General features: G+C 42.5%; 1 protein-coding gene across 1 annotated transcript in view; it reads left to right on the top strand.

Annotated features, from left to right (window-relative positions):
- Positions 1-15,097, top strand: part of HOOK1 (hook microtubule tethering protein 1) — a 921,358-nt gene that overhangs the window by 107,613 nt on the left and 798,648 nt on the right. The window contains exon 2 of the mRNA XM_069232567.1: positions 7,124-7,209. Within this exon, the coding sequence (XP_069088668.1) occupies positions 7,124-7,209 (86 nt within the window). The remainder of the gene's footprint in view (positions 1-7,123; positions 7,210-15,097) is intronic.

Here is a 15,097-nt window from a genome sequence, read left to right as displayed (position 1 = left end):
GAACAGCACTGTATCTTCATGACAGACTTTAGGAACCCAAACAGCAAGTAGTTCTTAAACAGCAAAGCCCAAATGTAGCAGTTAAAATGTCATAGTTGTAGTAAAATAAATGCATCATACAACACAATAGCTGTGAATTACACGCTACATATTATGTCAGAGCTGCAGGACATTGAAACTCAGTTATTGATAATTTGATCTTATCATGCTACTTTCCAGGTAAAATAAGCAAACTACATAGAAATTTACTTGCCATTTGTGTTCTTCTGGAAGCCCATATTTTGAGATATGAAGTCACATCTCGTTCCAGATCTCCTGCCCCTCAGTCACCTCCCTAATACCTTCCCCCTCGCCTGGCTCCTCATAAACTCTGGAAATAAAAACACAGAGTTGATGTTGCTAAACATATCTGCTGCTTGACGCTGTCTGTCTGCCTTTCACTGTAGGCAGGTGCTGTATGTGACTGCACCTGCCTGTGAGGGGAGTAGTTGGGTGTCCATGTGACCATTATTGCCTCTGCTCAAGGGGCACCCTAAGGGTCACATCAACTTTGTGCCATCTCATATGTGGCACCCAGGCTGTGTGCCTCTCAACAGGTTTCTTTACTCTGCTCCGTGTATCTGTAATACAGAGCGAATGCAAAGGCAAATGGTTTCCTCCAGGGTTTTAAGTGGGCTGGGCCCAGGCGGTGCTCAGCACCTGCAGTTCCCAAAACCAGGTGCTAAGACAGGTCCAAAGTGGGCTTTTCATTTTTGCTTTTGCCCTCAGCACAAAACATATATGACCTCTGCGAGGTACCACCCTTAACCTGGCATTTGATGGACTTCAAGGAGGCTGCTTTGATATCTATGTTGCAATGATCATGAACTATGATCACCTGATAGTGATCTGAAAGTGCACACAGTAGAATCTGCAGGGAGCAAGATGGTGGTGGTCAGAGTGCAGGCTCTAAATGTAGCCCCAGGGCAGTGATTAGCTGCTGAAGGCTGGTGGCACATTTCAACTGATCACACTAAAGCAGAGATGTAAAACGGAGATTGAAGTATTCTGTGACAACCCTTCTTTCTCTGTAGTTACTGGGATAGAACATTCACCACAATGGGACTTTATGAAAATGCATAAACATTCCTACCCTCTCTCACTCTGCTATCACGTAGCCGCCCTTGTCTCTCTGGCTGCTTTGCACCTGCTGCAGCGCCTCAAAATCCTAGCTATTACTTAACTGAATAGTGGATTCTGTGCAAGATGTCAATGGATCGAAGCAACATAGAAGTGAGGGGATGTCATCTATGAGGAATGCAAGCATCAACAATAATTAATATACTCAGTGATCTTAAACCTCAAACAATAACCACACCAGTTTATTATGAAGAATTATAAAATGTATTTCCCTAGATTAACAATGCTAATGTCACGAAAATAACTCTCAAACACAAATGGTAAGCATATAGATTTAATAATGGTTGATTAGAACGTCTAATATATCTGAGTTTAATCAAAACAGTAAAACAAATAACCTCTAATCAATAACACTAATAAGCAACACCAAAATCGGTAATAATGGCAATGTATGCATTAGTACAACATTCAAAGAGTGTCAATATAGATCTTGAGCATTCAGTATTAGTACCCTGACTAACCACAAATTAGCATCATCATGTTGGGCTTCATATAAAAAATTTAGAAACACAAATCTAGGAAGAATCTTTGTAACTCAGGTTATTATAAAAAACATCATTAATATGCAGCAATCAAATTATAAGTTGCAGCTGGTACCTGCGAAGCAAAAAAAAAACACATATGACATTACAATGACATACGTTACCCTAATCGATAACAACATGCAGACTACTTCAGCAAGGGGACACCATCAGGTATGTCTTCAGAAGAATCGGGCTTAATATCAGCTAAACCCACACTGCTAATGGGACGCGAACCATCAGCAGAAACTTTGACATCCAGTTCTCAGGTCTCTATCATGAAGTCACTCTTCTCCTGGAATCTCTCTAAAGGTTGTTATACTAATCATCAAAAAGCTTATGATTGGTCAGTTCATGGGGTGGTTATGTGTCGGCCAATTAAAATTCTAATTGATAACCTAAAATAAAACATCATCGTATTAACTAGGATATGTTCTCAACAGTAACTTTTCCTCTTCCGTCTCGTCTGTATCTCCATTGTTCCATTTTGTCTAAACTTCTCTTCTCAGGAAGAAACTTTCTCACTTGCTCCATTCACTTCCATCCTCGAGGAAGAAACCACGTATTAGTAACATTCTCAAACAATAGAATATTCAACTTATTCAAGAATTCAGTTAAACGTGACCTTGTAAGACATAATGCAGCAACCCACTAGGGGTGGCTGTGGACACATCTATTAAATTGTCAAGTACACTTTTATATAAGCATTGAATTATGGAAAATAACACAACATTTAGTTAGAATTTTACTCAGTTAGGAACAGAAATGAACTGGGGTGACCATTTTCAAAAGTCACCCGTTTTACACGTTAATTCATTATGTAATTTGTGTACTAAAATCATTAATAACCTTGTTAGAAAATTCACACTCTCACACACCCCAGGGGCTCACTGTCATTGCTGCTTTTCCCTTGTGGAGTTTTTTAGCCCTTCTTTCAGTTCTTTTGGTTCTCGCTTTCCTTTGGCTGCCAAGACTTTCAGAATGAAATGTAATCTTTAGGATAGTTATTAGGCATCATATCTCTGCATACTGTTTTCAAACCGAAAGTGAAAATGTGCCCTCCATTCACTAAAAGTAACCCACACATTACCCGTTTGGCTTCTGTATCTAGGTAGCCGGTTGTCACTAGCTCATAAAATGTTGTAGTTGTTTAAAAATATCAGTATTTTCTATAAAAAAAAATACCTTTCAGACTTACTATTCCTAATGGCACAGAAAAAAATTTCTACACAAATTTAAATATATTGTTGCTTATGATTTTGTGTAAGAACTGTTTATGAATATGTGCAACACTGGATTCTAGTTCCCTGTACTAGGCCACACCCTTGGTTACAGAAGCCACACCCCTGTACAGGAGTCGTACTTGTTATATGGCCATACCCCTTTGACACCCTCCCCTATCTTTTATATCACATTCGAAGCACTGGTTTCCTCATGTGCATGGGGCAGAGACTCCATGCAAATGAGGAAACACCTATTTGTTATGTCATTGTCACACCTTTTGCGTTAGTGTGATCTGTATTACATAAGGGGTCGCACAAGCATCCCTGACCCCTCTCTAATTCCAAAGTGCCTGGTTACAAAAACGTTAGCATAACACCTGTTTTGCCCCCCAAACGCTTCGTATAGTATACGCCTGGGTAGGAAACTGTTAAATATATCGCACTTAAGAAGGTATTTCATGGTAAGACTTAGAGTATTTTGCAGGCTGGCTCTTGTAGAGCTTGACATGCATGTAAAATATGTAATCGTTTTTTGTTAAACAGAAAACAATTAGGAAGGAGAGCTTGAATTTAGCAGCGGGTTAATATTAACATTTTAATGAAAAAGTTACTTCTAGGAGAGCAGAAGAATGCTTCTAGTGCACCTCCTTCTAGTGCATCTGATCTTGTGTCCCACCCCAAACGGAGAGTGTGTGTTAGGGAGATGGTGGCAGCGAAATAAATATGATCGCGGCGACGGCGAACGTGCTATTTTTCCAGTGTAGAGTGTCTTTTTCTGGACATTTAATAGCTCATGTTGGAGTAACCAGAGCTGTGCCACATTATGACAGTGCATCCACTGTTTGCTGTATACATTATCTAGGCCACTTTCCCGTCTGGAACTAAAAGACCTGTTAGGAATGCTCTTTCCGCTCTTCTTCCATAGAGGTCCTGTTTTTCAAATCTCAGTATAAGCATAATTAGCCTGTTTAAACATGACCAAAAGTAAGCAAACACTGACTCACAAATATGAAACTTGATAACTGGACCCAAAACCATCCCCTGGTCTGCCCATATTTCCCCGTCTAGTTTATTAAGGTCAGCTTAAGGTGGTGTAGCAGTGTTTTAAAATATATAATCGTTTTCCCCACAGAGTATTATATTTAAGGAATATTAACAAGTTCTGCTCTTGACCATATTGTCACTGTTAAGGATTGCTACGTTATCGAAGTCTAACTCTCTCTGCCTGGCGGAAAGCAGGCAGTTTGCAGTGTTAACTTACACATTCATTTAAAATGTATTTAAGTATAGGATGTAGGCTAGTAGTTGCCTGGTGATTTGTATCCCCAAAATCATAAACCCTTCTGATGTAGTAGTTAGCCAAGTTTAAATAAAACTCAAAGTAATTTGTTTTATTTATTGCTGTCATTATGCCGTTTATCGTTTTTATCTATGCATCTGTCAACTGAGGTGCTGTAGAAGGTGACCAATGCAAAGAACATTTTCATCGAAAACGCACGAAAAGGGCTTGTTTAGTTTCCAGTAACTGATTGAACTGAAAAGTGTGAATCCTACACTTAATTCTGCTCTTCGAAAATCAGTAGTATAATAGGCACAAAGGCATGGAATATACCTATATATATTTAGAGAGAATTGATGAGTGGTAAAAATTGTGTTAAATAAGAAGTAATTAGCAAATGGTTGTACTACCACAAATTATCTGACGCACTCTGAAATGGACAGAGTAACTATTTTCGTGTGAAAAGACAAGGCTGATGTGTTATCTTCACTAATCGATAACCTTTAGATGTTATTTCATCAGGACACTGGGTATATTAGTACTAAAATGCATGGTATCATCTTAGATGTATACTGTTTGTCACCTCTTAATATCTGCTGACCTTAGGAGATCTTCTCAATTTACTCGTGAGTGTAGGAGCTAGGAAATGCGTGACAAATGTTACTCTAATGAGAATCTACCTTAAAAGACAAAAGAAAAGAGGCGCCTGGCAAAATAGGAACAGTTCGTTTAATTAAACATTATGGCTGGGAGAGCAACCGGGGTCTGAGGACTGTCTTTCAATGTACATTGGATTGAAGAAGGTTTTTATACATTTCTCTAAGTACCATAAACCATAAAATACATTATTTTCTTGGTAAAAAATGCAAACAGTTGTTATGAAGACATAAATACAATTCCAGATAGTGAACACAGGTGGTCCTCGACCTGAGGGGTGCACAACAATGTCGGCCAGTGAGTATGTGTCCAGATGTCCGGCGTGAAGGGTGCATGGTCACGTCATGTGCTGTGTCCTGATTGGCTAAGAGTTCCTAACTACATGTGACATCTAACTTTATGGTGTTTCTGGGAATACATTCATCCCTCTGGCCATATGTGTTTTATTTGAGACAATCTCCAGGGACCATTGTGGTGTTGCTGCCTATCTGTGGGATCTGATCCAAGTTTTCCTATTTGTGCATTTGGCTGCTGGCTAAGTGTTACCCCACCTGTGACCTATCAGTCATTAACCTCAGGCCTAGGTCTCAGAACCTGCCTGACCACGTACCTATGTGCCGGGGTTGACGGAGAGTTCACGATGTGGAATCTAACAATGGTGATGCGACTTCGTTTGTGCATATAAATGTATCGCTTTGTGCATCAACATCAATTAATCCAATATTAACACCTAATAACTTAGTGCAGGAAGCGCTATTGATTTGCATTAGTGTAAACCGCAGTGAATGACCTTTGGCAAGGCTGTACTTTATGCTGTTGTTTGTAACTGCATATAAATAATGAATGTCATACCATTTATTTTTATGGTCTGACATGACAGTGCAGCTTCCAGTAGATGATCATATGAGCATCACTAGAGAGGGGATTTGTCTCCGCCGAAATATTGGGAGCCAGGAGTACATGTTTTGATTGGTCAGAGGTTGTGTGCTTCCACAAAAAAGTGCTTACCAAAAAGTGCTTACCCTCTGGGTAGCTGTGATCAGTTTGTTTATTTATCCAGCAGCCGGAGCTTGAACTTTCAGGGTTAGGCACAAGCATTGTAAAGCTATTAAAGTTCCTTAGATAACTAGATAATTTATGGTGCCAAATCTAAATCCTCTTTATGGTTTTGAGCTAATAAAAACCATCACAATAACATACACATAAAAGAGTCACTAAGATATCTTCCAATGTTTTCCAATTAATGCAGTATATAGCCTGTGAATACTTTGGAAATAAGGTCTACAACAGAAGTAAAAGTACCCAAAGCTAAAAACTATATTAAGCATTTAGGGGGTCATTCTGACCTTGGCAGGCGGAAACCGCCATGCGGCCGCCAATGCGGCCTCACTCACGCGGCCCCCATTCTGACATTCCCGCTGGGCCGGCGGGCGCAAACCAAGTTTGCGCCCGCCGGCCCAGCGGGAATGAGGCCGCAACACAGGAGCCGGCTCCGAATGGAGCCGGCGGTGTTGCGGCCGTGCGACGGGTGCAGTTGCACCCGTCGCGCTTTTCACTGTCCGCTATGCAGACAGTGAAAAGCTGGCCGGGGCCCTGTTAGGGGGCCCCAGGACACCCCTTACCGCCAGCCTCTTCCTGAGACAGGCTGAAACAGGCTGGCGGTAAGGGGGTCATAACCCCCAGGGCAGCGCTGCTTGCAGCGCTGCCCTGGCGGATTATCACCGCCGGGGCAGAAACGGCGGAAAACCGCCGGCCCCGGCGGTGCGACCGCAGCTTTACCGCCGCGGTCAGAATAGGGGAGAAAGCACCGCCAGCCTGTTGGCGGTGCTTTCAGTCATTATAGCCCTGGCGGTCTCGGACCGCCAGGGTCAGAATGACCCCCTTAGTCTTTAAAACCAAAGTGCCATTCTGCTACCAAGTTAGTTCAAGGGACCCCATTAGGGTTATGGTGTTGTTCTTGGGCACAGATTGTAGGAGGGCATTAATTGAGTCTGGCTTGACAGTTCTTTGCTTCGACACAAATACTTATACATCCCCATTCTATCTCCTTGTAATGTTTCAGCTACTATACAGCATTCCTTTAAAGCCAGACCTCTTGGCATTGCTGATGCCTGTTAACTGACTGTAAGTTATACAACAGATAAATATAAGTTATTTCCACATCAATGATTTCCAAGGTTTCTTAATTCATGTATTTTAAACAGCGTTTTCTGTTTTGCCGTACTACTCATTTATATCTTTATTTTATTTCTTTTACTTTATAGCTACAGACATTCAATACCGCTGCACCTTGTAAAACAATCCAGGACCTTACAAGTGGTGTTGCCATGGCACAAGTTCTAAACAAAATGTAAGTTGACATACTAGTTACCCTTCATGTGAATTGGCATCATGCGACTTTCTCTAATCAAAAAAGTTAACTTGTATGAACCATAGCAATTAACATTTGTTTTTGAGATAATGCAATAAATATATTTTATGAAGTGATAGCTTGAATACTGGCAGATTTTAATACTAGACTGTTTCTTCTCCTTCTCCTTTTTTTAGCCTTCACTGAAGATTCTGTCCCTCATTAAGAGTGACGACATTCCTTCTGGAGTGATAAATCCGGAAGGAATTCGCCGCTCACAATTCTGAGTAGGCCATTATCTCTGGGTCCGTAATTACTAAGTTTGCAAACTCCATATCCCAGAACTAGGAGCCTGGAGACTGTGGGCCACATTTCACTGGGTGCAGATAGTGACTATGGCAGGAGGACAACCCAGCCCCTGCCCAACCCCTTTCAGTACTAGAAGGGGAACATACAACAATAGTCTCCCCAGTTAGGACCCAACCCAGCTGATGCCCACCTGCACCCACGCTGTAAAGCCTGATGTGAGGATGCTCATGGCCATGTGCAGAATCAAAAGAGGTAGAGTCCCCTCTGCCTTCCTTTCTCCCATTCCACCTGCCCCACACCAGACACAGCCCCAGGCCGAGAGCAATGCCCTGGGCTGCATGCTACTCTCCCCTCCTCCCAAAGGCAAACACTGCTCCGGGCTGAAGGCAGTGCCCAGGGCTGCGTGCCTCCCTTCATCTGCCTAGAGACCAACACAGTTACAGGCTGATAATAATGTCCGGGGCTGCAGTCCCATCTTCTCCTCCCCAACACATCACTAGCAGTCCCAGGCCACTGGCAGTACCTTGGACGGTGTGACCCCTTAGACCTACCCTATCCGCAAAGAGTACAACACAGAGGCAGCAGGCAACTGTTCTCTCATACTGCCTCTGCCATGTCCAGATCACCCTCCTCTATGACTCCCCACCTTGTTCTTTGCAGGCTGTAATGCCAACAGATATGTCACTGGAATCCTTACAACTACACAGTAAACACTGCTATTCTCAGCTCTGTGAAATGATTCTCCATTATGAGGATTAAACTTGGAATAGCCTGAATGTGATGCAGGATACTGGTGGGAATCTGAAATTCTGGACTTCGAGTATCCCAGCACCAGATTCTGGCCAACTCATAATATGAGGGCCTTAGTGGTTGAGCACCTATCCAGAATGTACCAGAGTGTGAAGCCCAATGAGCTTCTGTATAGAGGTGCTAATAAATGGACTTTATGGTTCATCTCTGTTAATTAGTTTTAAAATGTTAAACAAATTACAAAAGCAATAGCCATACCTACAAACCAGAGCTAGCAATTGGTAAAACCACATGATCTCCCCAACACACATGGCGAACAAGAATATATTTGCAGTACTTAGCTAATGGGTAGACTTATTCTCTGTTGTCACCCCATGTCACAGTTACATGAAGTGGGTCACTTTAAATAATAGGTCGCACTAGTAAAAATACGTAGGGCCTTAAGGTAGTATGGGCATGAGAGCTCCCTCAATTCTGTGAGGAGAAATTGTACAAAAGGTGCCTATATTTCACTTATGCCCTCTTCCTTGTTTTCTGAGGTCATTGTTAGCTTTTCCATCCCTAAAAGGTACCAGTTTCGGTGAAGCCAGTCTCTCTGCTCGGGAACTTTTTCTGTGCCCCTGAGTGGAAGTATAAACTGATGTACTGCAGAGAGAGCCAGGGCGATCAATTGTTCTTTTATGGAATGTTTTCATATCCGCTTCCAGCGGATCATCTTTACATAGTGAGCGACACTCTGGCCCTTATTCTTATCAACATGCCTTAGTCCTACCGCTTTTGCAAAAACTGAACTTAGAAGTATAAAATTTGGTCAGTTATCGCCGTATCTCTTTGTTGCCTTTTTATGAAAAAATTGTTGAGTAGCACATTAATGTTCTATTGTTGGAACCTTTGCAAGCTTATAATGTGCTGTATGTCTCCCAGTTTGGATTCAGACCAGAACAAAATACTGAGTCCGCAGAGCTAAGGGTTACAAAATAACTGAGGCAGGAGCTGGACAGAGGAGATACCCCGGCCCTCATTATTTTTCATCTTAGTGCCGCACTTCACACAGTTTCCCATTGGGTGCTTCTCAAGCAATTAGTATATGTTTGCATTTAAGGCAACACTCTTGCTTGGTTCCAATCTTTCCTGAAAGAACGTTCATTTCAAGTTATTGCTCAGTCTTATGAATCCTCAATAAACAGGCTACTGCATGGAGTCCTTCAGTGCTCTTGATTGAGTCCTACATTGTTCACCATTAATGTATGCCTTTTGGCAGACATAGTGGCAGTTATGGATTGTCAATTTATTCTTATGCTGATAAAACTCAAATTGTAATATCCCTTACCTCATCGGATTCCAGCACCACATCCATTTTGGTACATTGCTTCAAGAAAGTGGCTGATTGGATGAAGCTTAACTGTCTGAAACTTCATGAGAGTAAGACAGAAAGGTTGTTTTGGGTATCCAACCCCTGCTCTGGTGCCCTTATTGCTGGCCAGATGGATTAGGCAATCAGGCGGTCAAGGAGATGGGTATTTGGTTGGATGACAGTCTGACCATGGATCAGCAAATTATTAAGGTTGCTGCTTGTTATTTCGGCCTGTTATAATTGTTGAGAAAGAAAATATGACTCCTACTTCCTGAGACCCAAAAAATTATTGTGAAGGACCTTGTAATTTCTAGGTTGGATTATGACAATGCCCTATATCTGGGTGTTGCTAATGCCCAAACAAAGCCATTGCAAACTGTTTAAATTGCTGAAGCGCGTTCACTTGGCCATAGTCCTTGCAGTGCCTCAGTTTTGCAACATCTTTATCATCTACATTTGCTTCCTATAGCTAAACACATAACATTTAAATGTTTGTGCTATGTCTATAAAGCTCTACATCAAGCTGGCCTGTATGTTTTTGCTCCTTGACTCGGCCTTATAGCCTCAAGCGGGTGCTTTGGTCAAGTGAACTTAACCTAGCCACTGTTCCAAAAGTCTGATTAGTAAGACAGGGCTGCGGTCCTTTTCTTTTTAAGGGAGTAAATTATGGAAATCCCTGCTCCTTTCGCTCTGCCTCTGCAACTCTTCTGTTATGTTTAGGAAGATGCTTTAGACCTTGCTGCTCTTCTAATACTCTGGTCCCGGTTACTCCTCTCTCCGCTAGCGCTGGGAAACTCCATTGAGGTAGCCATGCACTTTATAAATCACAGTAATAATATGAATAATATAGAGGAAAGGCTTATTGTTTGGAAGGCTTAGCAATCATATGAAGGGAAGCAGGGAAGCTGTGTTGTGCAGATCATATCTCTGTTATCATATCTAGATAGCTTGAGGCACTTCAGCAGCAAATGCTGCAGGGACCCCAGGTTTCAACATCCCCGCCAGCGCTCACCAGATCAATTGGGTGCCTAGGCATGAATCTGCATGGGGTCAAATACTAGTATGAGGTGATCTTTAACATAGTTCCCCCCCCCCTCGCAGATTTAGCTGTAGTCTGGACTCCGTGGTAAATATCTTCCCATTCTTTGCCAGAAAGAGTGTGCTCTAGTTTCTAGGTCCATCTCTTCTGGCCCACTGATCTCTGTTTGGGTGTGGCATGCATCAGAATGTTATATAAGTCCACTAGCAGTTTTTTTATCATCTGTTTTAGAAAGTACCCATTTCTTCTGTTTAGTCAGCTGTCTCCACACCAGTGGTTCCAACATTTTACCTCATAGTCTATGTCTAACTTAATTATAATGCACCCTTTTGCTTTCTTTGAGGCAGTAGTCTGATTGCCATTGTTTAAAAGGGATAATGGCTGTAGCGTCAAACAGCTGCCCTTCCATTGTATATCTGGCTTCTTGCCATTGTCTGAATTTCTCAGAGTAAAGTGAGGGATTACAGTCAGGTTTTGAAATAGTAGGTGTCAGGGGTGATTTAGCTGAGTTATCTCTTGGTCATAGCCCCGTCTAAACCTGCCAGAGGGATTCTGGTCACCAGGGAGTACTACATCCCCCAAAGTCTATGCCCTATAAGTAGCCATAGTACTTTCCATATTTACATTCCTGCTACGTGTTGGTTGAGGAAGCACCAGTGTTTTTAGTTTTTTTCTCTGCCTCACTCTGCAGGGTATCAGCTTGGCCGCTTGATTATATTACTTCACAATGGGGATGCTCAGACTGCCCTAACTCGGGTTTCAATAAGATAGGATATGGTACGTCCAGGGCGTAGCCCCGATTCAGATATATTTAGTAATCGTCTGTTTTGGATGTTTTAGGGTGTTTAGGGGTGGCCGTAGTGGATGGGACTGATAAACGAAAAGCAGCTTCAGCAGTTTATTCCTTTTCATTGCAGCAATTCTGCCTAGCCAGGACAGGTTATATTGGGAATTTGTGAGAAATTAGGTTGTTGGTTGACTGTGGTGTGAGCACTGGTGGTGAAGCAACAGCCACAATCCCTTGCAGGGTGAACCACAAAAAGTCACTAAATTAACCTGTGCTTAACCCTGGGTAATTTGGCACAAAAACAGTCAAGCTTAATGTGTAACGTATTTATGCAGCCCTCAAACAGTAACATTGTGAACCCACAGAAGAAAAATCCCCCACCAATTTAGAAAAATAGAGTACATTTTAATTTAATTAGTTGACATAAAACGACAAAATCCAATTAGTAGAACCAGAATTATAAATTTTTAAAGTTTTTAGTAAAAATTTGCGTGTAAACGGTCAGCATGCCAACCGTGGACATCTAGTTGCGTGGGTCTGGGTCAAAGTCAAACACTATAGCCAACTGCAATCAAATGCAAGTCGGATACAAGAATTGGTTCGGGCAACATCAGCGCTTTCCTCCAGCCTTAGAAGAAATTTTGAATAAATTGTTCTGCAAAGGTAAATTTCAGCGGTGTAAGGCTGAATTTCATGTCTGAGGTGGGAGAGTGGTTGTCGGGGATCCTTGGGTTGAAGTGGAGGTGAAGATTTCTATTTTTTTATGGAAGTTGAAAATCTCCAGCGGTATGAGACAGGAGACTGTACCCGAAGACAGTTGCAGGGGTTCGGACACCCCTTTGGCAAAGGACTGCTGAATAGGATTTTCAGAGGAGGAGACCAAAGTGGAAGCCGCCGTAAAGGCCGGGGATGCACTTTAAGCCCATAGACAAGCACTTTGGTCCCGGTATCCTCCTTGTTTTCAGAGCAGTTTTTAGCCAGAAACTTTCTAAGTTCTCAGTTTTGGATTTTGATTATCTGGGCACCTTTAGCACCACAACTAAGGATCCAGGACTGGTGGAACCCCACTTAGTAGCTCATCACTGAGACGGGGTCCAGGTGTGGGTTTAAGATGGTGTCCCCGGTTCTCTGAAAAGGAAGAGCAGCAATCTAGCCCTGGAGTTACTGTGTTAGGCCTGTGTTCATTTGAAGATGCAGGGCTCAAACAGCAGGGCTGGTTTCTGAGGGTTCAAGGCAGGCTCCAGGCAGAAAAGCAGTCCTTCCAAGTACAGCAAAGCTGTCTTGCAGGGTACACAGCAGGTCACAGCATTCAGCAGGCCCCCGAGAGTCCTTTCCGCCGGTCCAGAAGTGAACTGAAGACCGGGTCTGAGGGCTCTGATTTTATACCCAATTCTGCCTTTGAAGTTGGGAGAAGTTCTTGTGGTTTCTACTTTGAAGTGTATGGAATTTCCTGACTGCCCTGCCCTGGCTCCAAACTGGGTGCAGTGACAATGTGGAGGTGGTAAGCCCTTTGTGTGAAGGAAGAGCATGCCTGTTCAGTTGCAAGGGGCGCTGTGCTCGGCTGTGCCCCCCATCCTGCCAGCAGATGGTCCATTGAAGTGCACCTAATCCCTTTATTGTGGGACTGCCTGGGAGGAATGTACCAGTGAAGTGACCCTGGAAAGGCTGCAGGCACTAAATAAATAGCAGTAAAATGGTAACTTTCTAAAAGTGGCATTTTCAAAATTGTAATGAAATATCCGACTTTACCATTAAAGAAGATTTTTCCTTACAATTTCATAGATACCAAACATGAACTGGTCATCCGGTCCCAGTCAAAAGTTAGCACTTAATAAATATCTTAAGACAACCCAATGCTATCCTATGGTAGGCCTCCCAGTAGCGAAAAACAAATGTAGGTGTTGTCACTATGAGAACATGTAAAACGTAAAAGTACATGTCTAAACTTTTAATTTAAGTGCACCCTGCCCTATGGGATACCTAGGGCCTACCTTAGGGGCCCCTTACATGCAATAAAAGGGGAGTTTAAGGCATGGCAAGGGGGTTATGTTGCCAAGTCGAACTGGCAGTTTGAAACTGCATTCAGGCTGTAATGGCAGGCCTAGGACATGTTTCAGGTGGTAGTTAAGTGGGTGGCAAAATAAGTGCTGCGGGCCCAGAAGTTGCAAATAATTTACAGATGCTGGGTAGATAGTATACCACTCTACAGGGGACTTAAAAGGAAATTAAATATGCCAACCAGGTATAAGCCAATTAAGCCATGTTTAGGGGAGTGAGCACAAGCGCATTTGTGCTAGTTAGCAGTTTTAAAGTGCATAGAGTTGTAAGGCCAACAAATGCGAATTTCAGACACAAAATTGGAGATAAGAAGGCAAGAAATTTGGAGAAAGACCACCCTAAGGCTTACAGGTCGGAGAGGAACTCTTGTGGAAGTCCTGCCTAATCTGGAGGAGAAGTGATTTTTAATTGAAGGGGGATGTTTTGTGCAAAGAACTCGCTATGTGTAGGCCTAGATACACAATGGAGTGAGGGTACCAATGTATATGGAATTGAGCGTGGGCAATAGTTGCTGTTCTATAGGTGTTGCATGGTAAAGAACAGATAATTTTTGAAGGCTTAATTTAAACCCCAACACATCACCAAGAGTCTCATTTCGGTTAGCAAGGCTGGCAGGGATGTAACGGGGCAGTGAGGGCCACAATAATATAATCAGTGCATAGACAGAGCATTATGACATATGGCACATCTTGATCCTCTTTGTGACAAGGTTGAGCCTTACTCGCTGCACATTTGGTTCCTATATAGCGCAAAAAGTAGCGGTAAGAGAGGACACCCTTCTCTCATATCATGCTACATTAGGAACACAGGATATGTCAGGCTGTTGGCTTTTTCTGTGGCTGTGCACAGGCTATAACTGCAGTACATCCAATGCCAAAATCTATCATTGAGGCCAAAATATTTAAGTATTTTGAGCAGGTATGGGCATTTGACTCTGTCAAATGTTTTTCAGCTTTAACACTAAGTAAAAGTGCTGGGGTTTGTGCTGTCTGTACTTTGTCGATAATATGTAGGTGTCCCTGGTGTTATCAGGTCTGAACACAACTTGTTTGGAGTCTATCAATCCTTGCATGAGGGGGTTAAGTCTGAAGGCCAGAATTCAGGCAAAGAGTTTAGCATCAGCATTTAATAGTGAAATGGGCCTATAGGAAGAGCATAGGGATTTATTTTTCTAGCTTAGCGATCATGGTTATGAAGGCCTCCAGCATCGAGGGTGGTAGGGTTCCATTTTCAGCAAGGTCATTAAGTAGACAAGCTTGGGAGGTGCAGGTCGAAAGGTTTTTAAAAGAGAGAAGTAAAGCTGCCTGGGCCTGGTCACTTTTTGAACTTCAGTCTGGCAATAGCCAATGCCACTTCATGTTACGTTAAGAATTATTGTAAATCACAAACCATTCACTCCAGGTCAAGTATCCCAGTGTTAATGCATACCTACTTGTTCTGAAAAAAGAGTAAGTATAAGAGGACTGACCAATCATTGGGCAGCTAAAACAGCCAAGTCTTTAATATTTTTTTTAATGTTTCCAATTTCTTGCAAGATCGGATGGAAAATAGAAGCATATTCCAGTATTGCTGCACCAAATAACAAAAAGAG

This window comes from Pleurodeles waltl, chromosome 4_2, assembly GCF_031143425.1.
Source record: "Pleurodeles waltl isolate 20211129_DDA chromosome 4_2, aPleWal1.hap1.20221129, whole genome shotgun sequence".
Lineage (NCBI taxonomy): Eukaryota > Metazoa > Chordata > Amphibia > Caudata > Salamandridae > Pleurodeles > Pleurodeles waltl.
Note: the sequence above shows the minus strand (reverse complement) of the source record. Positions and strands in the feature narration are given on the sequence as shown.